This window comes from Anoplopoma fimbria, chromosome 19 (assembly GCF_027596085.1).
Source record: "Anoplopoma fimbria isolate UVic2021 breed Golden Eagle Sablefish chromosome 19, Afim_UVic_2022, whole genome shotgun sequence".
NCBI lineage: Eukaryota > Metazoa > Chordata > Actinopteri > Perciformes > Anoplopomatidae > Anoplopoma > Anoplopoma fimbria.
Window position 1 is genome coordinate 28,427,159 of NC_072467.1, and position 16,279 is coordinate 28,443,437.

The 16,279-nt window shown below is 40.5% G+C and overlaps 1 protein-coding gene across 1 annotated transcript; it reads right to left on the reverse strand.

Annotated features, from left to right (window-relative positions):
* Positions 1-9,825: 9,825 nt before the first annotated feature.
* si:ch211-284k5.2 (uncharacterized protein CFAP97D2) lies at positions 9,826-13,362 on the reverse strand. Its single transcript, XM_054620527.1, has 5 exons — positions 13,270-13,362; positions 12,255-12,335; positions 11,983-12,101; positions 10,112-10,289; positions 9,826-9,918 (listed from the first exon to the last, which is right to left on the reverse strand). Exons 1-5 carry the CDS (start codon positions 13,360-13,362, stop codon positions 9,826-9,828), a joined length of 564 nt encoding a protein of 187 aa, XP_054476502.1.
* Positions 13,363-16,279: the final 2,917 nt, after the last annotated feature.

The following is a 16,279-nucleotide window of genomic DNA, read 5'->3' on the forward strand; positions in this document are numbered from 1 at the left end:
GAGTGTGTTTGAAGCAGAAACAGAGAGAGTGTGTGTGAATGTGTGTGTTGGTTCTGAACTCTGCTGATGTGATGTGTGAAGGAGAGAGGAGGAGGAGGAGGAGGAGGAGGAGGAGGAGGAGGAGGATCACAGAGAACACACCTCCTCAGTTTGTTTTAACTTCACCTTCTCTTCTTTAACGTCTCCATTGTTGCAAAAACAGGAAACCAGTCCAGATGTTAACATCTGTCCAATAACAGAGACCTCCACAAAACATGAAGCTTTTAAAGATAATAAATAAAACTTCAGTTCAGTTTATCGAGTGTTATTTTAAACATTGGCAGTGGTGATTTGTAGAATAGATTAAAGGTACTTGTACTTTAATGAATATTTTCTACTTCTCCCGTTATATGTTACCTTTATTTAAATGTATTTTTATACATATCTAATTATTATATTTGGAGACTTTCATCACTAACGACTGCTTCTCTATAATTATTGATCTCTTGACAATAAATGACTTTAATCTCTAATCTGAGAAATCTGGTTTCCTCCTTTAGCTTGGCTCTTAAAACTACAATACCCACAATCCTCTGCTGCACCATTGATGCTGAATTCTAAACAAGGATAACCCAGAAATGAAAAGTAAATTGATTAAAGAAAAAATGTGGATTCAGCTTGCTGTAAGTGGCGTAACAGAATTTGGATCTCTCCGATTGGATGATTCTTGTAGAACTGCATCTTGGGAGTCGCAGTTGATTTATCTTTTTGACATATTTTTTACTTTCACATCAATCAAGAACTTGAGGAGACAGAACTGTCATGATTCTTTTACCATGAAATAACTCCTTTAATGGTGCATTCAGGTAACATCGGGAAACACCACATTTTAACATGTTGTGTCTCTTCAGGTGCTAAAATTCTATAATAATAATAATAATAACAATTATTTATTTATTTATTTATTCATTATTATTATTAACTATTTAATTTAGGTACCATCTTAAATAATGAATGATCACATGAACAGTTTTACCCAAAAATATTAATACGACAAGAAAAAACTCACACTAATAACTTTCTTTTCACTCTGAATTTAATTGAGAAACCATAAACTGAATGTTTGACTTTGTGAAAACCAGAGTCCCCACACTGTAATTGTGTCAACACGTTTTAGTTCCCACAATGCAACACACACAGTCACACACACACACACACACACACACACACACACACACACACACACACACACACACACACACACACACACACACACACACACACACACACACACACGTTCCCTCCCTGTCAATAAAAAGATACTGCAGTGCAGAGAGCTGGTCGTCTGCAGGCTACTGGAAATAACAAGTGGAAACTGAGAGTCAAAGCAGCGTTAAAGTGAAACAGACGGTAAAACTGCCATTAAATCAGCCTGAGGGTCAGTCAGTGAACGCAACACCCTGTTACTGTCCAACATGTGTACACTGGAAAACTAAATCAATTTACTAATTTGCATGTAAATATTTTAAATCATTATATTTTCACTAATAATTCAGACTCCCATTTAACAGTTCTGGTTTAAAAAATTAAATATATATGATGATAAACAAACATAATATATTAATTCCTGTCATGTGTAACAGTTTTAATCCCCAGAAGGAGAGAAGTCCAAAAGAAAACTCAGACAAACAGAAGCTTCACAGCCGACAGAACAAACTGCTCTGAGATCATTTTAACCACAGAACAAAATAACCAGAAGACTAAAAATACTGTTTATGAACGTCTGAACAGAGACTTCGGTTTCCTCCAATTAACAGGCTAACAGACGAGATGTAAGACACAAATATAGAGGACAGACATACAGAGGACACAAAGACAGAGGAGACAAAGACAGAGGAGACAAATACAGAGGAGACAAATATAGAGGTCACAAATACAGAGGAGACAAATACAGAGGACACAAATACAGAGGAGACAAATATAGAGGACACAAATACAGAGGACACAAATACAGAGGAGACAAATATAGAGGAGACAAATACAGAGGACACAAATATAGAGGTCACAAATACAGAGGACACAAATACAGAGGAGACGAATACAGAGGAGACGAATACAGAGGACACAAATACAGAGGAGACGAATACAGAGGAGACAAATACAGAAGATACAAATATAGAAGATACAAATACAGAGGATACAAAGAGAGAGGACACAAAGAGATAGGAGACGAATACAGAGGACATAAAGGGAGAAGATACAGAGCCCTCTGCGTCGGCCATCAGACCTCTGGAGCTCGTCCAGAAAGCTGCAGCTCGTCTGGTGTTCAATACCCAAGTTCTCCCACACAACTTCCTTCTCCGTTCTCTACACTGGCTCCCTGTAGGAGCATCCAGTTACAGACTCTGGTGCCTACAGGGCAGTGAGAGGAACAGCTCCTTCCTATCTCCAGGCCATGAAGCCCTACACCCCCCCACCACTCCTCTCTGCTGCCTCGGGGTGACTGGTTGCCCCGTCGCTCAGAGGTCCCTGCAGCCGATCCACCCGGTCACAGCTTCTTCCTGTCCTGACCCCTCAGTGGAGGAATGAACTCCCCACTGACCTCAGGACAGCAGAGTCACTGCCCATCTTTAACCTCACCTCTTCAAGAAGTACTACCTGATAAAGAAGTACTACCTGATAAAGAAGTACTACCTGATAAAGAAGTACTACCTGATAAAGAAGTACTACCCTGAGCCTTCCTCGTAGCACTTATTGCATTTGTATTAGTTCGTTGCACTTATTGTTTTCGTAGTAATTTGCCTCTGCACTATACTTTTGCTCTGGTTTATGCTTTAAGATGCTTGTTTAAGAAAGGAGATGCACTGATGACTTCTGGTGACTAGTAGTTCTCTTGAATACCTATGTTGAATACACTTCCTGTAAGTCGCTTTGGATAAAAGCGTCTGCTAAATGACTGTAATGTAATGTAATGTAAATATAATAATATTGTACTTTTTACTACTCTACATTTATCTTGCAGCTTTAGTTACTTTACAGATTCAGATAATGAATCGACTAATAAATGATGATGTATTATTACATATTAAAATACCAGCAGTATATAAAATCATTAAAATGTGTTCCCTAAATAACGAATACCAGTAAAGAAATACAAAGGTATTAGTACTAACAGCCACTGTGTTAGTAACAGTTACAGAAATAGAGATGAGCTAAGTTTTATGACTAATCTGCTACCAGCGATGGAAGAAGTATTTAAATCAAAACGATTAGGGTTGATCCTCTGGGGACCAGGATGGGCCGGAGCCCAAACAAAGAGACAAGAGGAACCGCAGCTGACAGCGAGTTATGAAAAACATAATTTGATTTATAATGCAAAGTGGTTAATGATGGCAGATGACACGCTGGATGAAATATTCCGACAGAAAAACGGAGCGCTTGGCTCGACGTTGTCTGAAAGACGCAGGAAAATAAATCTGATTCCTGGACTCGTGTGAGGACTCGTCTTCCTCCAGCTGCTGTCAGCGACCGGAAGGACGAGGAGTCGAGAAAATAACCACTAAAGCCTTCATCATCTATACGTCCCCTTTTTAAACGACCGATCAACATCAGCTGCTGTTATTCACAGAATTCAGCACTCAGATTCATTGTTTACTTAAAATTCAGGTTTCCAAAGTTAGAAAATGTATTTGAAGCATAACTTTTGTTCCTTTATTTGTTTTTTTACCATCTTTTTTATCAGTAATAATCATATTGTACTCACCAAAGTGATTTCTGAAATCTGTGAGTCAGGAAAAACAATCAAAGAGTTTATTCAGCTTAAAAAATATTTAGTTTGGAGGTGAAACTGACAGTGAACAGGTGTGTGCAATAAAAAATACTTATCTCACCAGAGATTAAAAAGTATGCAGGTCCTTTTCTTTAAATCACAGCACAAAAACATGCATGTCAAAACACTGCATTAGACAGTTAGATAATTATTAATACTGATGATCAATGTGACAGCAGCATGTTACAGTTGGAGCTACTTTAAACTTCTTTGTATACAGTCAGATAGTTTACTCCAGAACCATAAAGCAGGAACAATCAGGTTTATTGTCAAGAAGGTTTTCACAAACAAAAAATTTGTTTCTGTGATTTGTTGAATAAGAATAAACATAGTGAGAGAAAACTAAAATGACCTTATGTTTGTTTTCGTCCGACAACCAGACAGTTTACATCCACATCTGTCCAAAATGTTTTCACTTCATCATCTTATCTTATTGGATGATTGTGTGAAATTGTCATTATTAACATATCAATTGTGACCAAAGACGCATTTGTGAGGTCGATGCGACCTCTGACCACCAAAATCTAATCCAATCATCTTTGAGTCCAAGTCAGGCTTCAACATCTGGTTCTTTAAAGTGAAGTCACTGCTTCATGTCTTAAAGCTGCATCCTCTCTACTGTCCACCAGGGGGCGACTCCTCTGGTTGTATAGAAGTCTATGAGAAAATGACTCTACTTCTCTCTTGATTTATTCCCTCAGTAAACATTGTAAACATGAGTTTATGGTCTCAATCTCTAGTTTCAAGTCTTCTTCAATACAGCATGATGTTCATTTAGTAAATGATGCTCCATTTAGAGTCAAACAGACCATAAAGCAGGGGATGCTTTAGGGCGGGGCTACACACTGATTGACAGGTCCACACCAGAGACGTATACGGCGTCTCTACGTCACTCCTCCTCAGTCCAAATATGGTCACTTCCTGTTCACTGGTTGCAAAAATTCAAGATGGTGGCGGCCAAATCGCCGAACTCAAGGCTTTAAAACAAAAGATTGGATTGGTTTCTACAGTAGCCAAGAATTGACAAAGCAACCATCTAGAGAGAGACTATCACTATTCATTTTGATCCGGTTATTTATTAATTTATTTTAATTCTTCTTTATTTGTTATTATTCTTTAATCATTTCACTTATCATTTGTGTTTTCGGCCTATTTTATCTTCCCTATTCTTCTAATGCTCCTTTTTTTTATGTATTTTGTGTATGTATATATATATGCCGATATTTTATGTGTAGATATACATGTGTCCTTTATTACCACCTAGCCTCATTCAGCACCCCTCACTCACCCAGTAACCGGATCACATCAGTGAGCAGTTCTTTAAAGGACAATGAACAGTTTTATAGAATATCACATTCTTGTTGTACTCGAGATGATCAGAGGGGCGGAGTTTTTACCACCATGATTGGGACTGGGACTGAAGAACGGGTAGAGTTTCTCAGTGAAGAAGTATCCAGTAAAGGAGTAGATAAGTTTTGCAGCATCAACATCATAAAAGGAGACCAGCCCCTCCTCATAATCCACAAACACCCCCACCCTCTGAGGCCGAGAGTTCAGAGAGAGACGGACTGGAGGACCAGCAAGAGCTGTGTACTCATTGTGATTCCTCAAACATATCGTCCAGTATCCGTTCTGAGGGCTCAGAGTGATGATTCCCTTCCTGCTGACCGACGCTCTGGCCACTCCTAAATCCCATGCAGTCTTCCCTTTAACCTGAACGTCATAGTAGAATCTCCCTGAAGAGAAACTCTGCTTTGCCAAGACACAAGTACAAGAGTCAAATCTCTTGTGTTTGTCTGGGAGATTATTCTCTTCGTCACAGTGTTTGACTTGTTTCCCGTCAGCAGTCGGGATGAGTTTGGGATGAGCCGTATCTGGATCGAGGGTCACATCCACTGCAAACTGCTGGATCCTCTTCAGCTCCACCTCGGCCACCACCTTCCTCATTTGTTTAATCAGCTGATTCACAACTTTCCTCACAGTCCCCTCATATGAAGGTAGACTGACCTTGACTCCCGTCCAGTCCTTGGTGGGTGGAGCAGCGTTCAGCGTTTTGAAGCTTTGTAGGAGGTGGAGTTGGTCTTCAGAGCGTGAGAGCTGCTTCACCTGAGTGCTTCTTATCTTCAACATAGAGATTTCCCATTCCAGCTCTTTGATGAAGCCTTCAGCCTGTTTCTCTGTCTTTCTCTTCTTCTCTTTGATCGTGTCGATGAGCTCGGCCTTCCTTCTCTCAATAGACTCCTTCAGAGCGGTGAAGACCTGAACACCATCTGCTATCTCTCTGTCTGCATCTTCCTCACTGAGCTCCACTGAGTGTTGGATCTCCTGAATCTTCAGTTGGCTCTTCTGGATCATCTGCTGGATTTTAGCCTCTGTGATCCGCAGCCCGGCCTTCTTTCCTTCATATTCCTCTTTAGGAAGAACAAAGTCATGTTTCTCGTGGTCTACATTCTTCCAGATAATGAAGACACACACCAAACTCAACAGGGTGCACATCAGGATCATCAGTTTGGTTCTTAAGGAGATGTTAGGGGGAACTTGAACAATCTGTGCTAATTGGCTCATCTCTGAGATTAAAGTGAAAGATCTTGTGTTGAAAGTCCTTTTAAAATGCTACACAGATCATCAATATTCCAGTGTTCAGAAGTTCTGTCCACACGGTTGGTAAAGAAATCCAGATAGAAACTGATCTCCAGTCAGCTGGCAGACGACATATCTGAGGACAAAGATGTAGTTTGTTAATGTCAGAATGAAAGTGAGTAGAAACTGAATATGATCATCTGACCTCAACACTGTTTGGAAGAGACTCCTGATTAACTTGTGACAAAAGATAAACTGAATCTCTCCTCTTCAGTGTTGCTCCGCCTCTTCTTGCACCTCCTACCTTCTATCATCAACATAGCTTTTGGTTAACGATTAATCAAATCTGACAGGAGACACCTTGACCAGAGACAATAACACTAAAGCGTCCAGTGAAAGATTCAAAGAAACCTGTTGTATCTTTAGGGCCTCCAAAGTTCAGCACGCCGTCTATAACTGTCACGTGATCATCCATCAGCTGATTTCTTAGTTTCAGCATCAGTAACTCATTAATAGATCTTTATGCTGTAGACAACTCAATATTTCGCACATTACCTGCACAAATCTGTACAGCTGTTTCATCTTGAAACAGAAATGTTACACATGTTTTATGGTACTTTTTCAGATTTAAATTGTAAAATGTTCAGTTCTACATGTATGGTTTTTTTTCACATTTTTTTCAGTATTTGTCTTTTATTTTCTTAATATGTACAACAGACGCAGAAGGAAGCAACAGAGACAAAAATGCAGCGGTCATACCTGGGAAGGAAGTCAAAGAAAACAACCAAGTCCAGTCAGGGAAAAAACACAAAATATGAAATCCAGGCAGAGTCCAAAACCAAGCAAGCCAACACAAGGAAATTAAGACAGGACTGCATGTGCACACTAAGGAGATGAAGACAATCTGGCAGAGGGTGAGTGGAAACACACGGTCTAAACAGGGCAGGCTAGATTACAAACAAGGTACAGGTGTGTGGGGAAACCTACAGGAAGTAAAACTGGACGCCACACACAAGAACCGTGACAACAAAATAGAACAGGAAGTGAATACAAAAGAAAACAGACTGAACAGATCATCACATTCCTGGAGGAAATTTCTCTTCCTTTTTCCCAAATGTTCATCTGGACCAAAGACTGTATCTAAGAAGTCATGACGTCACCCATTGGTTTGTGGAATGATGTTTTGAAACCTCCAGTTCAGCTTTTTTGCTGTCTTGTTTTTTTTAAAACTAATAAACAGGAAGTGACCATATATGGAGTGAGGAGGAGTGAGGTAGAGACCCTGTATACGTCTCTGGTGTCGACCTGTCAATCAGTGTGGATGTAAAATGACACTTTACTGGTTGGCAGAAGAAAACAACCACAAGTTCATTCTAGTTTTCTCTCACTATGCTAGTTGTTATTCAGCAAATCACAGAGAAAACCTACTTGACAATAAACCTGATTCTGTCAGACTTATAAAATGTAGTCATATTCATATTTACAGGTTCACAGGACGACCAATCATTCTCACTTTCACTGAATAACGAACCTGCAAAAACCTCGTCATGCTGCTTCTCCTCCACCTCCCAACCTTTATCTCAATACAATAAATATATGATTTAAAAAACATCATCAGGTAATATTTTAGTCCCAAAATGTCACATGTATAATAAATTACAGCCACATGAAGTGATATCACAGTAACAGGATACAGAAATAAAACCTTTTTTAAACATTATGCAGCTGTTTTAATAACATAAATCATGTTTATGATTTATGTCATAAACTGAAGCTGGTTATTTAGTGTTTAGTGTATTGTTGGTCGGCTAATGAAGCTGGAGGAGCAGCTCTGCCTCTGATCCTAATAAAGTGAAACGTTGTAAAACAGGGATCCTCCTCGGTTCTCCTTTAGAACCAACAACAAAACTAAATAAATGAATGTTTTTGAGGAAACCTGCAGCAGATGCTCACATCATAAATGTGACTGAGCCCGTTATAAACATCTTTAAAGAGAAGAAGTAGAATAACTGTTGGTACTACGGTGTTTGGCTTGCTGCTGGTGGGGGGGGGGGGGGGGTCTGGTCTGGTTTACTGGTTGCAGACGCTGGTTAACTGGTCCCAGATGGCCCAGTGTCCTGGCCCGAGGAGGCTTCCAGTGGAGCTCAGCATCAGGACAGACGTTTACTGCACCATGCTGGTCTCTCTCTGTAAAGTGTCGTCACAGTGAAACAATGTGGAACGTAATTATTTTGGTTTGTTACTGGAGATTTTATTTACATCTACTGGTTCATCTCGTAGTAACTAAACTGTCTAAAGCTTAAATTACTCTTCAGGAAAACGTACCTTTACCCTACCAGCAGTTTATAAAGTCATTAAAATGAGCTCCAGCTTTACCAGCTTCAACATGAAACTGATGAACACATCAATGCATCAATAATTATAATAGTATAATATAATACATATCATGAAGGACTATTACTTAGTCATTCTACACCTGATAATAATACTTTTACTGAAGTAGTTCTTCTGTGTTTTTTTATAATGAGTTGTCTAAATGTAGTTTAATGACTAATTTGCGTCTAATTTTGAGACAAATGTTTGTAGAATAAGTAAAGTGACTTTAAATGCAGGACTTTTACTTATTAAAGTATGACTACTTTTACTTTTGTAGTAGATCTGAGTACTTCCCTCACTACTTGTAATAACATGGTAGTACATGAGGCCCCGCTGTTGTGCATCACAACTGTCAGTCTGAGTCTCTGCAGAAGTTGGAGTACATTTTCTCTGTTTGTTTGTTTGTTTGTTTGTTTGTTTGTTTGTTTTTGTTTGTTTGATGATATTCTGAAAAATAAACCCAGTGAGCTGAATGAAGAAGCAGAACCTCTTCAACACTTCTCTGCTCCTCTAGGAGTCGTTCATCTTCTGTCCTCGTCTCACCAGAGAAAAGAGGAGATGTGAAGTTATTTACTGCCACCTCCTGGACGAACCAGCAGAAGACATGGGGGGGTGACTGGGACTTGTTCTAATACAAAAACATATTTTGACTGGTTTGAAATGGGTCAACATTTCACTTTAAAGGGACCAACACTTAATGTGATAGAATATTTTAATAATATTCAATAATCCAGGAGCTTTTTTAACTGGAGTAAAAACAAAAAGGAACAACAACACAAAAACAATCAAGAATATAAGACACGTGGCTTTACAGCATTTTGTTGGAAAGATTCCAAAAAAGAGAGATATCTTTTTAATCTTTATATTCTTAACATGAGAGGGGTTAAACATACACAAGTTTAGTGATAATAGAGGATTACTAAAGGAGTCAAATCACATCACTCACATCCAGACTGTTAGCGCTCCATTCCCATTCCTTTCCTTTAGTTGTAGTTTGTTAGCTAAATTGAGTGTTGTTTTTAAATAAAGTTGAGTTGACAGTTTTCCGTGTAGTTTGTGTCTCAGGCTTCTCTGTCGGTCCGGTCCGTGTTGCTGCAGCTCGTCGAGCGTTCGCTGCCCTCCACGGCTGCAAACTTCACCTTCCTGCTCGACCTCTGCAGACACAAACATGCAGCACAGATCACGCACACTCTGCTTCATGGTTTATGTTATAAAGTGGATTATGTGTACTGGGTTTTTACAAGAGATTCAGAAAACATTTTACCCACCATGTATCTCTTCAAAGTTCAGAGTCTTTTTGTGTAATTTACCAAGACTGCCACATGTTTCCGTGACGTTTGGACTCACCTGTTTCTGTCCTCGAGGGAATCGGGAAATGTCGTCCCGCCGGTGCTCCGTCGTCTCCCAGTCATCCAACCACAGCTGGCGCCGGTACTCTGACTGGCGGGACGTGATTCGCTGGTAGATGGCCTGGTTCTGACGGCCGACCAGCAGAAGCTCCTCCCTCCTCTTGTCTGCATTCAGACTGAGGAAGAAACACAGGAGGACGAGGAGGGAGACGGTTGATGGACGGGCAAAAAACATAGTTTAAAAGTCAACCACTACATGCAAACTCACAATATATAAAAATAAATAACCCAATGGGTATTTTTAATCCTCAAAGCTTTAGAAAGTTATTTTTCTGGTGAACTTAGTGGAGCATTCAGCAGCTTAACATTCATAATAACTTCAGGAGGAGGTGGAGACCAAAAACAGAGCTAAGAGAGAGAATATTGGACTTTTAATTATCATCATGTTGCTCTTCAACTGCCTAAATTAACTTCAACATAAGGTGATGATCACTTAAATGAATTGTCTTACCCCCCAAAGCAACACTTTCTTTTACTAATCAGAATGATTTTATTGGTGTCACTGTTCTGTTCCTGGCTGTTGATGTGGATTTATAGCCGCTTCCTGTCCCCCTGAGTCCCAGAATAAAAGTTTTCAGAGAAGCTTTATGGCTCCATGTCAAGATTAAAGATTTTACTCCCAGTGTGAGGCCAGATAAATACCAGAGACTGTCACCACCATCACACATCCACATCCAGATCAATAATTCAACAGCGTAACAGAGCAGGACTGGTCACATCAATTATTTAAAGGTCCAACAAGGAGCGCTGGCATCATCGCAGCAACATTAAAGACCTCCGAGGGAGGAGAAGAAGTCCATGAAGGTCAGCGTCACATCAGCTGAAGAAAAGCTTTAGGTCACTGAACAAACCTCCGCTCTGTGGAATAATCTGATAAATATACATCTGGAGTTTTTATAGTATGTGATACTCTGACTGCCTGTGCTGATGATCGCATGCAAATGCCATGACAGGTAAAACGTAACACCACGTAACACCACGAGACACCACGTCACACAACGTAACACAAAGTAAAACAACGTAACACTACGTAACACAAAGTGACACGGCATAAAACGAGGTGACACCATGTAACAGAACATAAAATGTAACACAATGTTACACCACGTAACATGTAACACGACATAACCTGACATAAAACAACATAAAATTAGGTTAAATGAGATAACACAACGTAACAGGATGTAAAACGAAGTAACACAACGTAACACAACGTAACACAGTATTAACACGAGGTAAAACGAGGTAAAACGAGGTAACACGACGAGGTATTAACACGAGGTAAAACGAGGTAACACGACGTAACACAGCGTAACAGAACATAAAATGTAACACAACGTAACACAATGTACACGACGTAACATGTAACACGACATAACCTGACATAAAACAACATAAAATTATGTTAAAATTATATAACGCAACGTAACAGGACGTTACACAAAGTAACACAACGTAACACAACGTAACACAGTATTAAACGAAGTAACACGATGTAACTGAACGTAACACGATGTAACACGATGTAACACGATGTAACTGAACGTAACACGATGTAACACGATGTAACACGATGTAACACGATGTAACTGAACGTAACACGATGTAACACGACCTAACATGACCCAAAATGAAGTTACACAAGATAACATGTAACAGGACATAACACGATGTAACAAAACATAACACAACATATGTTATTACAGGACAACACATAGCGTGACAGACATGTTCCAACAGGACGTAACATGTCGGGCCTGTCCGTCTACAGCAGATCATGACCATCCCATCATTTCAGCAGGTTCTCACCTCCTCAGGTGGTACTGGTTCCGATGGTCCACCAGTCCTTTAGAGCAAACTATGTCGGCCAGTTTGGAGGCGAGGAGACGGTTGTCTCTGTCGATGACGGACAGACGCTCGTCCTGCAGCTGAACCACACGGGCCGAGAGTTAAAACTGAGACTGTGTGTGTGTGTGTGTGTGTGTGTGTGTGTGTGTGTGTGTGTGTGTGTGTGTGTGTGTGTGTGTGTGTGTGTGTGTGTGTGTGTGTGTGTGTGTGTGTGTGTGTGTGTGTCCACTGACCTGCAGTTTTTTGAGTTTTAGCTGGACGTGAGCTGGCGTCCTCATGCCCTTGTTGTCCACGACTGGAAGGGCGGAGCTCACCTGGACAGGTAAACACAGGTATGTAACTCGCCAATAAAAAACAGCTACCCAACTGCTAAATAGAGATAATATGTACACTCTGTTTTTTTACAAATAAATAGATAAATTCGAATTAATTCACATCTGGTGACCCCAGGACTGAAAGCCAATAGGAAGAGACCCCTGTATGAGGCACATCACTTCCTTTTCTGCATCTGAAGTATTAAATCAAACAGGATTCTATTTCTACAGTTATTTGACCTATTATTAGTGAATAAAGTGAGAAAAGAGTGAAATGTTCAGGTGACTTTATCCTCTGTTTTTAATGGAGATGTTTGTAATTAAATTAATCAGTTAATATCAATATTATTTTAAATGTCAGTCAGATGTGATGGTGCTCTGTAACTACTGGATGTGTGAATAAAAAACAACATCATTTGGTAGGAGAAGGGTTAACTTTGGATCAGTTTAAGCCTTCAAAACATTGATTATTGATCAGCTTTCCTCTTTCAATCGATCAATCATTGACTTCTTGATCATCAGTGATATCGGTGAGGTGAGGTGCCTGCGCAGAGACCAAAGGATGTTAAAAGACAAAACCATCTGCGGCCTGTTCAGCCTGCTAACGTCTGTGAGCAACTCCAGCTCCACCTCATACTCCACCCTCCACCAGAAAACATGTTCTACACAATCCAGTCCTCCACCAGAAAACCAACCAGTCTTCCACCATTCAGTCCTCCACCACAAAAATGTCCTCTATCTTCCAGTCCTCCACCACCCAGCCAGCCCACCCAGTCCACCACCCAGTCCTCCACCACCCAGTCCTCCACCACCCAGTCCTCCACTATCCAGTCCTCTATCTTCCAGTCCTCCACTATCCAGTCCTCTATCTTCCAGTCCTCCACTATCCAGTCCTGTACCACCCAGTCCTCCACCTCCCCCTCCGTCCTCCTACCTTCCTGCGGTGGTTCTCGTATTGGTCGTGGTCCCATCGCTGCTGCAGGTATCGGTTGGTGACGGGTTTTAACGGCTGGTAGGATCTGTGCATCGTGCTCCTCTGATGATAAGCTCACACTAAACTCATTCACAAAGTCTCAGTGTGTGTGTGTGTGTGTGTGTGTGTGTGTGTGTGTGTGTGTGTGTGTGTGTGTGCGTGCGTGCGTGCGTGCGTGTTTGTGTGTGTGCGTGTGTGTGTGTGTGTGTTGCAGGCCTGGGGGGTTGTCTCCATGGAGATGTACCCCTCTTTAGCTCAGCTAGCTAAGGTTCCTATTAATTATTACTGAGCTGAGGAGGCACACACACACACACACACACACACACACACACACACACACACACACACACACACACACACACACACACACACACACACACACACACACACACACACACACACACACACCTGAGATTAACCTTCTTACATATTAAACAGCACATGCAACATTCATATTTTGCTTCATTAATATTTTCAATATCCATATAATTGGAAAAGAATAATTGAGTATTTTGCAAAAATGTGTTTTTTTCCCAGAATCTAGTTTTATTGGAAGTTTAAGCTAAATATACTCAACATGTTCACAATACTGGACACTGATTGGCTGATAGCAGCAGCTCCTCCAATTAAAACATGAAGAAAAGATTCATTAGAACAACGACTTCCTGGAGAAGTTCCTCAAACAACCAAACTTCTAAACATCACAACTGTCCCTTTAACACCATGTATGTAAGTTACGTAACATGCATAGTTATTTTAACCTAAACCATAAGCTTTTCCTGAATCTAACCAAATAGTTTAGTTGCCTCAACACAACAGGTCAACTTATAGAACGAGATCTGAGAAACAAGAGGTCACAAGTTCAAATGGTTTCTATATCTTATTTATAATAATAACTATTCATAAATGATTGTGGAATATCTTGTATCATGTATCTACAGCTGTAAAATACATGTGGTGCAGTGAAAACTCTGAGATGGAGTGAAGATGAAGTATAAAGTAGCACCTCATAATTGTACACAAGTACTTGAGTAAATGTACTTACAGCTCTTTCATTGAGACGTTTCATACTTTGTGTCTCTCAGCTGGTGGTGCTGTTCCTCTGTGTTCAGTTTATTTTGCCTAAATATGATGTTGAATTCAGACGCGTCATGTCGTCTGTAGTAGATTAAACATGAAGGGATTCCTCGTCCAACTCCGAAATAATGACGAGCTCCTCCCTCTTTTTATTGAGCTGTCAGCTCCGGTTAAACCAGAGGAGAGACAGCAGGCCTCTGGAGACGATGCTGTTTCTTGGCGGGTGTAGCTGCTGTGAAAACCAAAACCTCCGTCATCTGATTCACAGTTATAGTTGTAGCTTCGGTGATGCCTCCTCAGTCCAGTCTGAGTCTGGTCTATGTGAAAGAATGTGGTGATTTAATCAGAGTTCTGTTTGAAAAGTTAAATTTCCTCCATGTTAGCAGATGTTTTTACACCATACAGGTAAAACATCAAGTCTCTGCTTCATGTGTTAAAGCTGCATTCTCTCTAGTGTCCACCAGGGGGCGACTCCTCTGGTTGTATAGAAGTCTATGAGAAAATGACTCTACTTCTCTCTTGATTTATTCCCTCAGTAAACATTGTAAACATGAGTTTATGGTCTCAATCTCTAGTTTCAAGTCTTCTTCAATACAGCATGATGTTCATTTAGTAAATGATGCTCCATTTAGAGTCAAACAGACCATAAAGCAGGGGATGCTTTAGGGCGGGGCTACACACTGATTGACAGGTCCACACCAGAGACGTATACGGCGTCTCTACGTCACTCCTCCTCAGTCCATATATGGTCACTTCCTGTTCACTGGTTGCCAAAATATACAACATGGCGACGGCTGTAATCCAAGATGTCACACAACAAACTGATGGGTGACGTCATGATGACTACGTCCACTTCTTATATACAGTCTGTCTTTGAAGCTCGTAATGTCTCTTGAAACACACGCTGGGTTTCTCCACAAGTAAATACACGTTTGCATCATTTAAGAATCTGTAGAAATCAGATGTTGTGCTGCCGGCTGGTGGTCAATCAATCAATGAATGTAGGTTTCCCAAGTGAAGCAGCGAGCCCTTATTTTTTAATTAGCTTCAGTTGTATATTGGATTATATGTGGTAAACTCAGCTGCAGTGGACGTTCCGTATCATGTGAACCTGGTCGTCATGAGTGTCGTGACCTTTGTCCTCTGTCCATCTCGATCGATCCGGGATCAGGAGATCAATCATGATGCTGATGTGAGAGCAGAACAGTTAGAAATAACTAGAATATAAAAGTTCTCCTCTGAATACAGATGGAGCTGAATACCACAGGCAGATCTAAAAGAATAGTTCAATATGCTGTTCAACACTGCATCGAGGACACCATGTCCTGTGTGTGTGTGTGTGTGTGTGTGTGTGTGTGTGTGTGTGTGTGTGTGTGTGTGTGTGTGTGTGTGTGTGTAGGGTTAATTGGCCATGTTTTGCCTCTGAGTGGGAGTGCTGTGATGAAACGCCGTGGGGAATCCATTTATTTAGAAGTCTGCTTAGTCTGCTGTACTGTGGAGAGAGAGACAGGACGGACGAGAGACATTCAGAGACACACAGAGAGAGAGAGAGAGAGACTCAGTGAGTAGAGAGGGACATGATGGGGACAAACGGAGCTCTCTGATTGGCTGTCAGCCTTTAATGATGTAAACAGACGTTTCAACATGAGTGTGTCTTCATCAGAGAAAAGTACATAGAGAGATGTATTCAGGTCCTTTACTGCAGTAAAGTACTAATACCACACAGTAAACATAAATCACAGTCACAAAGTACTTCACAATGAAAACAGAACACATTTAACACTGAGAATAAAATATATATTTACATATAGATATATACAGTGGTAGAGGAAGTATTTATGTCTTTTACTGCAGTAAAAGTACTGATACCAGACACAAAAAAACTCTGTTACAG

Coding starts and splice junctions, on each gene's coding strand:
- si:ch211-284k5.2 (XM_054620527.1), bottom strand. CDS start 13,362: ATGCACAGATCCTACCAGCCGTTAAAACCCGTCACCAACCGATACCTG. Junction 12,336..13,269: donor ACGAGAACCACCGCAGGAAG/GTAGGAGGACGG, acceptor TTACCTGTCCAG/GTGAGCTCCGCCCTTCCAGT. Junction 10,290..11,982: donor AACCAGTACCACCTGAGGAG/GTGAGAACCTGC, acceptor TTTCTTCCTCAG/TCTGAATGCAGACAAGAGGA.